General features: G+C 43.2%; 1 protein-coding gene across 7 annotated transcripts in view; it reads right to left on the reverse strand.

Moving 5' to 3' along the window:
- LOC119027094 (protein sidekick-1-like) overlaps positions 1-14,596 on the reverse strand; it is a 249,784-nt gene that overhangs the window by 91,864 nt on the left and 143,324 nt on the right. For 5 of the 7 annotated variants that reach the window (XM_037111970.1, XM_037111996.1, XM_037111961.1 and 2 more), the window contains exons 6-8: positions 12,730-12,756; positions 4,624-4,726; positions 1,354-1,529 (exon numbers count right to left, since the gene is read on the reverse strand). In XM_037111970.1, the coding sequence (XP_036967865.1) occupies positions 1,354-1,529; positions 4,624-4,726; positions 12,730-12,756 (306 nt within the window). The remainder of the gene's footprint in view (positions 1-1,353; positions 1,530-4,623; positions 4,727-12,729; positions 12,757-14,596) is intronic. The other 2 variants (XM_037111980.1, XM_037112012.1) reach the window with 1 other exon arrangement.

The following is a 14,596-nucleotide window of genomic DNA, read 5'->3' on the forward strand; positions in this document are numbered from 1 at the left end:
TCGCCTTCAGTCAGGTGAGCACGAGGACCTAGACGCACAACAAAAACACATTTTTGGAGTGTTTGGGTGGTTGGGTTTAGTGCTTTGAGCTTCTGTGGATTCCCTGCTGTCTGCCGGCAAAACAAAGATGGAGAACAACAACAGATATATTGTTGTTTGCGCCAGTCTGTACAGTATACAACACTGGCATGCAGAGTCATACATATTCCGATTAGTGCATCTGGGCAGAAAAGAAATGAAATTGAATAATGAATACCTTTGAGGCTGTCTCCTAGTTTCATACAGACACATACACTATTCTGTTTAGGAATGCCTTTCATTGCATCAAGGTCTGTTGAGCCCATAGCAGAAAAAGAGGATCAGAAGCAATGTATTCATCAGTCTCTACTCCTCTGATACATATGAATGCATGCAGACTCTGTCCCTGCCAGGCAGGCCTTAACGGTCCTGTTGGCCTAATGAAGGAAGATAACGTGGAGAAGGAGCTAGAGGGAGGAGGGGGACAGGAATAAAGGGGTAGATAGGGGGTAAAAAACTTGGCGGTACATAGCGGGTGGGGTTGGAGGGGGGTGACACAAGAGAGGGAACAACTGGGGTATTAATATTCAGGCAAGTCATTTCTAACTAGTGAGAATTCTGTAGGCATGGGTAGCTCGCGCTCTCTCCGCATTAGGGGCCCCCTCGCTCCGACAATCACAGCAGATCAAAAAAGACGCTGACAAACTGGGGGAGAAAAGTTTTGCTTCATCAATCACATGCTCCCCGCCTGCATGTGCACTGTTTTCTATTTACGCACACATATCAAGGACAGGAATGGATTGTGACGAGGGCCCTCCTGTTTGAGTGCTTTCAGTGTTACCTTATTGATTGGCGACTCTGGGGGAACAAAACTAATTTAGCTGCTGGGCAAACAGGCATGTGTGTCTGTGGCACCATTTCGTGTCTGTGTGCAAATGCAGAGCACACACACGATGCATGTAAATGTGAGCACGCGTGGATGAATTAGTGAGTGCGTGAATGTAACAGCTGCTTGTGACCACAATGGACAATGTATTGGTGAGTGTGGACAACAGATTCAGCTGGAGTAGTCCTGTAGTTGACAGTCACCGCCTGCGGTGTTCACAGTCATGCTTCCAGGAGGAAAGTAGGAATAAATGGAGGAATAAAGAGAATGAAACGGTGCCTGGAGCAAAAAATGTACAAGAAAAGACGACAGCGAGGTTACAACTAAAATTAATGGTACATGTTGAGGGCATTAGGCTTGATGGGTCAGACCTACCAAGGATAATAGTGTATAATCACGTTACTTACTCAGTGTGTGTGTGTGTGTGAGAGATTGCCTTTTTTTCTTACCCATTACAGTGAGGTGTGCTCTTGCTTCCACAGGTTTGGCAGTGCTGTTGCTAAGCAATGCTTCACAAACATATAACCCTGTGTCAGAGAAGGTAGGGGCAGGAATTATGAGCCGACGCCCACTGGCCAGCCGACGCCCATCGCGTTTCCATGACACCACGAGACTGTCCACTGGTCTGAGAGGAGAGGATAAGAAGAGAGGGGTGGAGAGGAGGAAAGGTGATGAGAAGAAGAGTGGGGAAGAGGAAAAGAGAGAAGAGAAGAAGAGAGAAGAAAGAACCACAGGAGTCGGGTGAATTCGAGAAAAAGGAAAAGAGTGACAGAAGGCAATTACAACATATTAAATCCATCAGTTTATGTGTCAATGAGGCAGGAAATGAATGATGACAGTCTGTATATCAGAGCAGTCAGCTCTACTCAGCATGAAGGAGCTTCAGTCAGTTACTCTGGATGTCGGAGAGACTGAACGGGTTTTCATGTATAGGGAGATTTTGTTTCGGATAAACAACATCAAAACACCATTTTGCATGCTGATGCATGGATGTGTGTGTAATGTTTTTATTCATGGAAGTGTAGCTCAGTTGTCTGGTACATTTTCATGCAAAAATTCAACTCTTACAAGCAATCTGCGGTAAAATGTACAACTGATTTACTTGGACAACAGGCAATTATGCAACCAGCAGCTTTAATGGCCATCTAGATACAATTTGTTAAGGATGACTTAAATGTATTCCCTGAGAAATTGACAAAAATGATGTAAACTGTCATAAATCTTGCAATGTAAAGAAAAAAGTGAGAAAGAAATTCCCGGATGTGTCCCTTTATCTGGATCAGCACCAGAAGTTAATGGGGTCTATTCTGGGCTGAGACCCATCCTCAATCCAAGTGTCATAGAAATCCGTTTTTGTCTAATCCTACTGAAAACATAACCTCACTGGCAGAGGAATAAAAAGGCTGCCTGTGAAATACAAGCTGCTGACACACTGAACAAGTTGTATCTAAAATACATTAGCTAGACGATCATTACCGTAACATTTCTTTGATTTATCATCATTGTGTTGTTTTATATTTCTGAGTGGCTCTTTGGTTTTCCTCCAATAAAAATCACTTTGTTGATGACATTGGATGACACTAACAAAAGACTGTCATATTAAGAGATGTGGAGGAGCCGAAGACAAGATGGTAATTCATGCTGCATTTGGTGACATATTTTCTGTCTCAAAATGTGTTGTTTTGGGAGTAAATCAGGTCAGTGTGGTAAAAAATAACTGAAAACGTTACGTGTAAGAAGTCACATAATACTCAAGTTCTTCAAAGCAGATGAAAATGCAACCGCTTAACAAGCAGTCCAACTATAAATAATACAATGTTTTGCTTTTTCTGAGGATACAGTTGAGGGTTTACTGCGTCATCTCTCAGATGATGCACCTCGAGGTATAGACAAAGTTGGATGGAAAAGTAATTTAATTTACTGCTAGGCTGATATGTCAAAACTTTAATATGCTTTCTCAGAGGCTTCTGTCCAAAACAAAAGAATCCAAAAGGTACCCAAAGCAGATCAAACAGCCCTTAATGCTATGCTCACTGAGACTGCTTGTTTTCAATCAAACTCCTAATTATTTTTGCACTCTACCAGGGCGGCACTGGTGCATATGACTGATCAATGGTTAATGGATGTGGATAGCAGATGCTTTTAGACTTCAGCACTGCACTTGATTTCACTGATCACACTCTTCTTCGTTCTCCAAAAACTTCAATGTATTAGTTCGTCTCTTTCAGTTGTTCCCTGGGTACAGAATTATCTCTCTGTGTGAGTATCTTTCAGTGGGTGCTTCTGTGATTTCAGAAATAGCCTCTGTGGAGTGGATTGTCTCTGGCAGAGGAAATGCAGCAGACTGAGCTGCAGATCTAATACCTATAGAGCATTCCTCAGAGTTTATATGATGGATATACAGTTTAGTCAATTGTTTTTTCAGGCTATACCTTAAGTGCTTTCCCCGAGGTCAAGGGCTGGTCTAATGCAGCTGAAAAGCATTAAATGCAACTTCACCTCTCACAGTATGGGGCAGCCAGACAATCCATGAATTAATAACACAATCCAACAATAACCTTGCACATGTAAGACACAACGAACATCAGTGCAGCATGTTGAACCAGTGGCGCCTAGAATATCACCTGTTGTGTACTGATGATCAAGACTATCCGTGACTTTAATTTGGTACAAGCCTCACTTTTCTTTTTAATCCATGCTGGACAAGGACACACTTCTGAGAGCATATTACAAAATGTAATATACTGATAATGTTCTCCTTGTGTATATACTTGGATGTAGCTGATGGTGACCAAAGCACAGTTTCTTTCAGGGAAGTTGGCTAAGCTGCAGTGCGCTCCCTAAAGGAGGCAGAAAAATGGCCAGACTTTCCATGCAGTTCTTTCGCCATCGTCTGGCATCGGAAGCAGCGAATTCAGTGTGAGATACAGAAAACACAAGCTCATATTGCAGCAGTTCTCATGCCACCTCTATGACTAATACAGAGAAATAAGGGTGCAAAACTGATGTTGTTCCTCTAGTCTTGACATAAGAGTCTGTCTGGAATAAAATGACACAGATTTACATGTTTAACATAAAGCACACATGAGCCGTCCGGTTGTCTGTTGGCTCTATAATCACATGGGACACAGAGCGGTTGGACCGTTCATATAAGTGATGAGCGGAAAAACTGATTTCAGTTCTGTTTTTTGGCAACTCCTGAACTAAAGTAGAATTGGCTGTTGCTTTAATAAAACATCTGTTGATTCAGACAAGATGGCACCCTTGTGTCAGTATGTATCTGTGTGTGTGTGTGTGTGTGTGTGTGTGTGTGTGTGTGTGTGTGTGTGTGTGTGTGTGTGTGTGTGTGTATGTGTGCGCATACTGGACTTGGCATAGGCCAGAGTGAATTTGTGGGCGAATTCAGCTTCTCTGCTGATGTCAGACAGGACTTTGATCCAACTTCTGTTTAAGTTAACTTGGTACTGGAGTGTTTATGTATGTGTGTGTGTGTGTGTGTGTGTGTGTGTGTGTGTGTGTGCGTGTGTGTGCACTTATACTAGGGGGAAAGACTTGCTGAGCTACGACTTTATGTGGTGTCCTCTAATTGCCCTGGAAGAAAACAGTGCCATCTAAAAAGAAAGGATCTGTTTGAGAGTGTGTGTGTGTGTGTGTGTGTGTGTGTGTGTGTGTGTGTGTGTGTGTGTGTGTGTGTGTGCATGCACATAAAAGAGATTTACCTGGCATTAGCAATGCACTCCAGTGTAGTCTCACTGCCTGCCACCGCAGTTGTGTCTTTGGGTCCGATCACAATCGCCGGAGTCACGAGTTCTGATTCAGGATCTGTGACAGAGAGAGAAAATATGAGAGGCAGTTAAGGCCATAAATCACACAGAGCGGCATAATTTCAGACATGGATGACAAGAGACTCTCACTCACTTTACTGTACACTGTAGCACACTCGCTTGTACTGACCATGATTCAACTTAACGCACCACCACAGCATCCTTTATTTTGTTTTCTTTGTGCCCATGTGCCATTCTGTCTCTTGTATGTTCTCTTGGACATGGCACCAGCTTTTTAAATCCTGATCAGATATCTAAATATGTCACTTTGGACTTAAATCATGATGGCCATTTTCCACGATTTTCTGTAATTTCATGGACCAAAAACTGATTGATTAATTGAAAAAATATTCAGCAGATAACTCCAAATGAATAATGATGTTACTCAGTGTCTCCTCAGTGAAAAATAAATAAGCCAATGTTTGCTGTTACAAACTGTTACAGTGCCCCCAAGCAGCAAATATATCAATTAATGCAAGTTTAAGGTCAGAGTGGATTTAGAAGTCTATACTGCACTGACTTTTGTAGACAATTTAAGTTTGATCAGACACATTTCTTAAAGTGTCAGAGAGGTTGGTTGGTTGTCTTGCAGTCTGAGCAGTTCCACGATCCAATTTCCCAAATTGCCTCTGTCAAAAGACCCGTTACGAACCAGTGGGCACGTTTTATTGTGCATGGCTATGGGCCCGATCACACTGAGACACGTCGCTAGAAACACATTTTTCTATGGGCTATTAGACGCACATTAAATATTCTGAACTTGTCACTGAGTTCCAGGCAGTGTTACACTTGACCCAGGCTTGCACTGAAGCCCTGCTCCACAGGTGCACCATGCTGTTTTGCCTGAACTGCTTTGCAAACTCAACAAAATTGTTTGAAGCGGCCGTACCTGTAGGAAAGAGTTTTGGTGTGATCAGGCCCTTATGGTGTGTTCCATTTGAAGTCTGAATTTCCGAGCACCCAACTATAAGGCCCCCTGAGGTCAGATTTCCGACTTGGAAAGCCAAACGCATCTCACAAACGGCAAGCTCAATATCCAAGAGGGCTGCTGCGCAAATCAACACTTGTGAAAGCTGTAGAATTTACTGTTTATTAGCACATCCACCTTATTTGTGTCTCACTGAGTCACTCTTACACAATGTACTGTTCAACTTCTATCCGTGGACATGTTGCGTTGTTGTTGGTACGAGCAAAATATTGTCCAATGCGTTGTTAGCAACTTGTGCTGTAAACAATGGCTAACAATCTCTAATCTGGCAAGCGAATGGATTCCAAATTGTTGTACTGGAACACTGTCAACTCGGGTATGACATCATGCCCTGCCCCGACTACCAACTTCCGAGGTAAATGGAACGCATCATAACAAAAGGCTTTACAGAGACGGTGTTGTGATATACATAAAACTGTCTGTATCTTCTTCATATTCATTTTTTGTCCTATTTTCAATTTAAAGTAGAATTGCACATAGTAGCAATACTGTTTTGGCTTGTCAAAGTTTTTAGAATAATAACACTTGGAATTGACAAGACAAAATCAATTGGAATAGCGTTCACATTCAGTGTGAGAACAGAAATGATTCGTTTTGGCCATGCCGAAAGAGTAATTAAGTTGTATATGATAATTAATGCCATCTGTTCAGTGTCTGTCCAGCTTAACACACACACTCAAATGAGAGCGTGATGAATAGAATATTGTTTTTGAAGAGGTGGGTGAAGGTGGAATAAGAGAGTATGAAATGAATGACGGCATATGAGAGAAAGATAATAGTAAGTGACTGACAGTGTATAAGAGAGATTGACAGTATATGTGATTCAGCACAGATGTTTGAGTGTCAACTTGACTGATACGACTTCGAATGGAACTCTATAATTCTGTTCTGCTACTTCTAAACTGCCATTATCTCTAAACCCAGACATATTTTCAACTTTACACACACACACAAACATAAAAATTCTCTCCTAAACAATACGACTCTTTGTCAAACACACCACTCCTCTGTTTGAAGCATGTTAATGATATATTGGAGACGGTATGATGGTGCGCGTGAGTTGCAGGGATAGTGTTTAGAAAAAGAGTACAGTGGTGTGAGTATGTGAAGAATGATTTATGGTCTAAGGGCTGTGTGTATGAGAGTATAGTGGTGTGTGTGTGTGTCAGACTTTGATTGTGTGTGTGTGTGTGTGTGTGTGTGTGTGAGTATGATTTATGGTGGGAATGGACTCTTATAAGAAAAGGACACTCTAGGATTGTTATCAGCTTGAAGTGTATAACATCTGCTCAGCCAAATAGCATAAAAACAGTAGAATAAAACAATCGCTATGTTTTACAGAGAGTGTGAAGCCTCCATATCACTGTTATGTGTGTGTGTGTGTGTGTATGTGGACATCATTGGGTTTCCCGTGAATACACGAAGATGAATATGTAGATTTCCAATAAGGGAGGAGTAGGGACGACAAATGAACAGGTCTGATAGGGACTGGTGAGGGGCGAGGGGTGTTAGAAAGGGGGTTATATGGAGGGAAGTCGAGGAGCAGCTTTGATCCCCCCTTTGAAGGGAGGAAGGGGAAAAGGTGGTAATTAACTCCCTGCTCTTCATTCCTCCTTCTCATTCTCCCCCCTCTTTCTCCCCCCCTTTTTTTAAATGGAGAGAAAGAGCTGAAAAGTCATACCCCACTGTCACACGGAATAAGAAATGTGAGAGCGGGAAGATGGGCAAATGATACGCGCTCACACACACACACACACACTCGCCGTACTGTCTTGACACCTACACTTGCTGATGCTCCTACTCGAAGTGGAGGTTGAGTCATTAATGTGGAAGATAAGTGAAGTGACACAAAAAAGGGAGATGGGAAGTAATAGTGGAGGTCTCTATCGCTCTCTTCCCAATTTCTCCCTCACACATGCACACACACGCACACACTGCGGAGAGTTCTTGTATAAAGTGTTGAAATTTGAAAGGTTCGGTGTGGAGAAGTTACGATAGCTAACAAGTGTGGGTGGAAAGACAGAGACAGGCAGAGGGACGGTGGACAGGTAGACGTAGAGAGAGTAAGTGGAGAGCATCCATTAGCTGCAGAGGTCAGGCAGAGACTGGCAGACATCGGTGGAGCCTTAATGGCAGCAGCGACCGATGATAATGAGCAGAGGGGGGATGTGAACCCGTCCTGTTAACTTGGCCAGTGAGTGTGAGGGGAGTATAAGACAGACAAATCAGGACAGCAGGAACACCTGTATGACAAGGGAGAACACTTGGGAGAGAGATTATAGAGAGTATATATGTAGATGGAAAAAGCGAGGGGGGACTGTACAGATGGTCTTTTTCTTCCTGGAGTGACAGACATGATGGTAGATGTAGAGGGGAACGCAAAATGCCATATGGTTGTGTGATCTGCGCTCTTCTTTTCCCTCTGTCAGAGTGTCTAACATCCTCTTTCTCTGGGGAAATCTCTATCATTTCATCTCCTCTGTATCTCTCGGTCCCCACTGCACATCTTCCCTCCGTTATTCCCTAACATCCTCTCATCTCCTCCTTTTTGTTGTTTAAACACGGATTATCAAATTAATCTCCCTCAACTTTAACAAGGAGAAATATTGAAACTGGCAGACAGTGTTATAACGGCGTGTCTGCGTGTGCGCAAGCTGTGGCAGCTAAAAGGCTCCCTGTAAGGATTCTACAAAGAGAGTCCAGAAGTTTAATCTAACTCTATTGGATTCCTCATTTAGCAAATGAGAAACACCATGTGGCAGAGAGATGGAGAGCGGGAGCGATTGAGGGAAGGAGGGCAGCGAGGAACGCAGGGAGAGCCGGAGTATAACGAAGCAATATCAGAACAACAACTTGGGGCTGAAGAGCTTCATTAAAGAAAGTGGGATGATAAAAAGAAGAACGGTTAAAGCCGAAAAAATAAATTAAAACAGATGAGGATACGGAAAAAGACATCACTTTTCTGCGTGTGCGCGCGCACATGGATGTGAGTATAATTTAGCACCGGGCTGGCAGTGACGCACTGCAACATTGCAGCGCTCTCGTCGGCGCAATCATCGCTGATTGACAGTTAAGTGCTGCTGAGGTGACACAGCTGTGTGAGGGTATGCATGCATGTGTGAGTCTGTGTGCGTGGTATTCAGAGTGAAGCAGAAAAATCCCAATTAAATCAAGGATGGGAATGAAAAAAAAAAAGAAAAAAACAGGGTTGGTAAAAGGATTGATGCGGCTTTGGGGCAGGGAAGAGATAGAGATGGAAAAATAGTGGGCGAGAGAGATAGATGGAGAGACAGAGAGAGAGAGAGCGAGGGAGAGGGAGATGAAAGGCTATTCCATCCACAGATTACTACGTAATCCCTCGTCGAATGGATTCTCTCAGATTACAGCTTGTTCTCCTATTAAATCTGCCAGTCACTCCAAACTCCCTATTGTGTCAGTGAAACAGTTGGGGTGTGTGTGCATGTGTGTGTGTGTATGATCTTTCTATGACCTGAGATCTGTGTGTTTAAGCCTTTCAAATCTCTGCAGAGACCTCGAGAGCAGAGAGACTGGCTGAGGGGTGAACACACACACACACACACACACACACACACACACACACACACACACACACACACACACACACACACGCACACACACACACACACACGCACACACACACACACACACACATTTATTTACATACACACATGCACAGTGAAGGCTGCTGTTAGCTGACTGTGTATTAATAGATTTGTCAGATAGGTGTCAGCAGGGTTTATAGCCAAATAATGCAGATCACACAGAGGCTGCGTACATGACACACAGAGAGAAGAAAGGTTTGAGAGTGGGAGAGAAAACATAAAAAAGGAAAGAAAGATGGAAAGGAGGGACTTGGGCAAGGAGAGGTTAAAGAAAATGGATAGCTTTTATAAATATTTTAAAAGGGTTTTTTTTTGGAAGGTATACAAAAATAAATGGAGAGGAGGAGGTGATCATTTGCCGATCCCTCCTGAGACTACTGCATGTGTGTGAGAGTGGGGTGAGTGTTTGTGCGTGTCACTGCGCTCATTAATGCTGCATGCTGACAGCTAAGTGTCATCGTCTGACTACACTTGCCTTGGAATGCCAATATAAAACCACAAGCCAGGAAACACACACACATACGTGCACGCATCTTAAGCCACACCACACCAAGAGTAGAGGATCCAAGCCCCAGGGGGAGACAGACACAGACAATGGGAAGCAGTGAGAGGACCGAGAAAGATGCCCGATTTTAAATATTCATCTCTTCCTTCAGCTGCCAACCCCTCTATCTATCTCTGTCATCACGCCACACGAGTGATGGAAGGAGGGGGTGGAAAGTAGGGAAAGAAATGAAGGAAAGACGAAGAAACGAGACGCATGTAGCAGTAATGGAGAGGCAGGGTAGGAGTTAAGCTCTCAGGAGTGCTCAATGATTATTTGATTAATTTTAAGTACTATAGTTGCGTTTTTTTTGGCTGCTTGACAAAACCCACAATGACATATTGAGGTAACATTTCATCATCACTGTACCAGAACAAGGGCTTGCAATTGCTTCATGCCTGGAAACTTTTTCGGAACAGTAAGGGAAAACTGAGAATATTTTTCCCCCATTAATTCGGAAAATCATTAATGCAGTTATTACTCTACAAGTAGAAAATATGTCAATATGGCCTAAAATATAATGGAAACATCATGTGGCCATGAAGGAACTTTAAAGTGGGCTCAAGCACTCAGTGTTCTCTGTGACTCAGTGGTTGAATACCAGCAGCGATAAACACTCTCGCAGCATATGTAATTCCTTTGGACACTGTGAATCTGCAGCAAGAGGCTGCTAGAAATCAGGGGGCAGAAACAATGGCACCTCAGGTACCTGACACTCAGGTGACGCTGGAGGAAAACAAACGTGCATGTCTGATGTAGCAGACAAAGCGTTTCCCAAATGAAGTGAAGCCTGAGAGCTAGTTCAACCTGCCCACATGTCACACTCCCCTCACTGTGACGTCCCACAGACCTTTTGTCAGTATGGCGAAGCGCTATCGCCATTCTTTTGCTGCCATGCAGCTCACCTGAAAGCCATGCTGACACAAGCACTGCTTCACAGCTGCTGCTGTTCAAAAGTCCCACCTCCACTCCAGCATCAACCTGTGAGCTGAGCTCATGTTCCCTTTGGTGGTTATATTTAGGAGGAAGTTATTATTGTCAGCCCCCTCTCCCTGTTGTCATGAGCTTAGTGTTTCAAATGTTCAAAGGTTCAGTTAATAGTCATTTTACAACACCAGGGTTGTAGAACGAGACGTAAAGTGTTTTCCCTTTATGCTGCATAAGAAAAAAAATCTTTAACGGAGGAGTGTTCAGGTTGACCACAGGAGTGTCTCAGCCTGAGGAATGAAGCTGATCTGTAGTCTGGAGGAATGGCGACGGATACCTTTACCAGACGGCAGCAGAGTAAACGGACTGTGGTGAGGGTGGGTGTTGTGGGGCTCTGTGCTGACATTTCACCGATATCACTGATGCTTGATTGGTCGATTGGTACCTATGATGTTTTGAGCCGTTCCAATGACCCACTGTAGCGCCATGAGCCACCTGTCCTGGGCTGTGCATGAACCATGCCAGTTCGTGACGGGAATAGTTCATGAGAATTTGGCTCCGGAACCAAACCCTCTTAAGTTTCCCGAGGAAGTAAACCCTTTTCTGTACTTTTCTTTTCTTTTCTTTTTTTTTTACCAGGGTGGTGATGTGTGAAGACCATGACAGGTTCTCTGTGGTGCTGATCCCCTCCAAACCTTAAACTGTTCACTTGCTTCACCTCAGCTGCACTGATGTAGTCAGGGGTGACAAGGTCTGAGCCTTGAACGGAGTCCAGACCACCACAGGGTATGTATTTATACTCTCCATAATTGTATGGCTTCTCAAAGCACTCTTACAACACTTGACACAATCACCCATGCAAGGTGCTGAAGATTCAGCTCTTCCTATCCAAAGCACCCCATTATATTTCTATGCTCAGCCGCTTGCACAATCCGATTAAAACAGCCATTGTTGGCAACTTGGGGTTCAGTATGTCCAAGCCAGGGAAATAAACCATTAACCCTCTGATGGCTGTACCACCTGCTCAACCTCCATGTGCACCATAGCAACCCCAAAAAGCACTTCCTGAAGTGAATGTTAAATGTCCCAATATCAGAAATTTTAGCATTCAAATCACGTTTATCTCCAAATTGTGCTAAACTGAAGTACACTGTACACATTAGTAAATTATTGTAAACTTGTTGTGTTGTCACATTAAACTACTGTCCTGCACTTCATGTTTCTCTCAACAGAAACTCTACATCCTACAGTGAGTTTAGCCATTAGCAGCACTAGCTCTATCAGCTTAACTATCCATCAGCTCCTTTGGCTGAACACACCGCCGGACTCTACTGCCCGGCGGCTGCTATCAGCTAAAAGCTAACTCGCTCTCCTCCTGACCATCACAACGAAGATTTGTTGTTTACAATGTAATGTCAATAGTGAGTTCAATGTGTCTTTTCAGATGTATGTAGATGGTTTTAGACTAATGAGGGCCATACTAAACCAAAAGAAGCTATCTCAAAATATTGTGTGCTGAATGGATCACTAATGCTTCCAATAATAATCATATAAATAATAATAATTGTTACATTGCACCCGAACTGTAAACCATGAAGTTATTTTTCAATACTACCCAGTCGATGCAGGCCCTCAGCCTTCTGACCTTGAGGTTGGAGGTTTTCAGCTGTAGGTTTTTCTTACAAGCCATGAGGCAGAAAAAGTGAAACTCGCATAATGAACATCTTTTACAGCATGTACCCACCTCTGCAGCCAATGTGACCTTCAGCAAAGCATTTAGCTGAGCAGCCCTTAGCTCCAACTCTTGGGCAGGAGCAAAGGTCTCAGCAATATTTGTCTCTGTTTAGATAGAGAGGGAGCGAGAAGAAGCCAGAGAGAAAGAGCAGGGAAGATAATGTAAATGTAAATGGGTTCTTTACCTGTTGACCCACGGTTCTTCTTGCCAACTGTCCATCAGCCGAAGCGACGGAGATGAAAAGAAGTGGGACAAAAGGGGAGATAGGAAGTTGGGGGAAGAGAAAAACAGGAGAGATATAATTTAGATTTCATGTATTTCCTCGGGGCACCGCAAAAAAAGACACATTTTTGCAAACACACATTAAAACAGCAAAGAAAAATACAGACTTTCACAAATCAGTAGCTCTAAGGCGTCTTAGAGATGAGGAGGCGTGCAGGAAAAAAGGAGACTCCTTCGACAAGAATGAGGGAAAAAAAAACAAATGCAGAGAAATGGATGAGAGGGAGGAAGAGACACAGAGGATGAGAGAATGGCATGTTATCATGAAGTCCAGAGGAAGACGAGCTGTTGCAGCCCATCCATCAACTGCCAGCGACCGAATTTTGTCTCTCTCATTCACTCTTTTCTTCTCCCTCTCTATCTCCCCCCACTGCCTCTCTGCCTGTATTTGTCACAAGTCTGTAGGTAGCAAGACTGTAGGCTGCGAGAAAATGATGGCATTGACATTCCACTGGCAGGAAATCTACATTCACTATTCATCTATCAATACAATACCCCTTCTCACTCCTATTCAGCCAGTCACTCAACACTTGAATATTGGGTGTGTGGTTGTGTGTATATTTGTTTCAAGCTGAGTGTGTGTGAGGTGAAAAATGTGCACAGGGGCCTCGGCTTGGACTGTGACGTATCAAACCAGCAGCGCAAAGTAATTTCAGCCAATGAGATGAACATGCACAGACACACAGAAGGAGTGTATGAGAACAAGTGATGAAGAGTGAGTGAGCGAGCTAGCTGACGAGGAAGAAAAACACAAAGGCTGCTGAAAAACGTCTTGGAAATATCTGAGAGAGAGGAGAGGAAAAAGCTTCAGACACATTAACACTGTTGTTTTCAGCATTTTTGTTAAAGGCAAAGATTGATTTGTTATGAAGGCTTGTTATAGGGTGCCGCAGGAATGATTCCTGAACTACATTTTCTTTCCTTTTCATATTTTTGCACTTCAGGTTTCCTGTTCTTGAAGGCAATGGGCTTTGTTGAATGTTTTTTTTCATTTTAGATGCCTAAACATAGGGTCTGTGGTGAACAGAGGCTTATGATATGTTCGCATTTCTCCTTCTACAACGTAAAACATGTCTATAAACACCCCACATTTATTATAAAGTAATCTTCAGTATCCAAATGTTATAAACAAAAACTCATCTGAGATACTGTCATAAAAACAATACTCAGACCTGTTAAGAACACACCTGGATGCAGTTGTTTAACTGGAACACAGTTTGTGCTGTTAAAAAGCAATTGGGAAGTCTATAATTTTTGAGAGTCTAAAAGGGGGTCAGCACACAACCACACACACACACACACACACACAGATATGCACAAACTATAATGCCCACAGACACACGAACAGAAACACTCAGGCTTTGTTCTGGGGGGCAAACAACTGCGCGTGTATTCAAATGATGTGTCATACTGAGTCATCTTCAGTTTCAAACGGGAACAGAGAAACAATGGGGACATCAGGGGACAACAGACAGAGCACACGCTAGACTATGTGTGTGTGAGTGTTCACAATACAACAAAGCATCTGACGTTTACAGAGCTGAATCCACTAAACATCAGCCTGGCCGATTATCGGAGCGGATATTCAGCATTTGTTAGATCGCTGGAATTGGTGGGCTTTTGTTTTTGTTGTCTGAATGCCAACAAATTTAAGGAGCTGAAAGAACAAATGTGCTACTTTGGCACTGATGCAAGTTGGTACTCATTGCCTGCAAAGATCTGATTGGTCACATGTCAATAGCCTGTAAACACGAATAATATGAATCTGC

This window comes from Acanthopagrus latus, chromosome 1 (assembly GCF_904848185.1).
Source record: "Acanthopagrus latus isolate v.2019 chromosome 1, fAcaLat1.1, whole genome shotgun sequence".
In the NCBI taxonomy this organism is placed as follows: Eukaryota; Metazoa; Chordata; class Actinopteri; order Spariformes; family Sparidae; genus Acanthopagrus; species Acanthopagrus latus.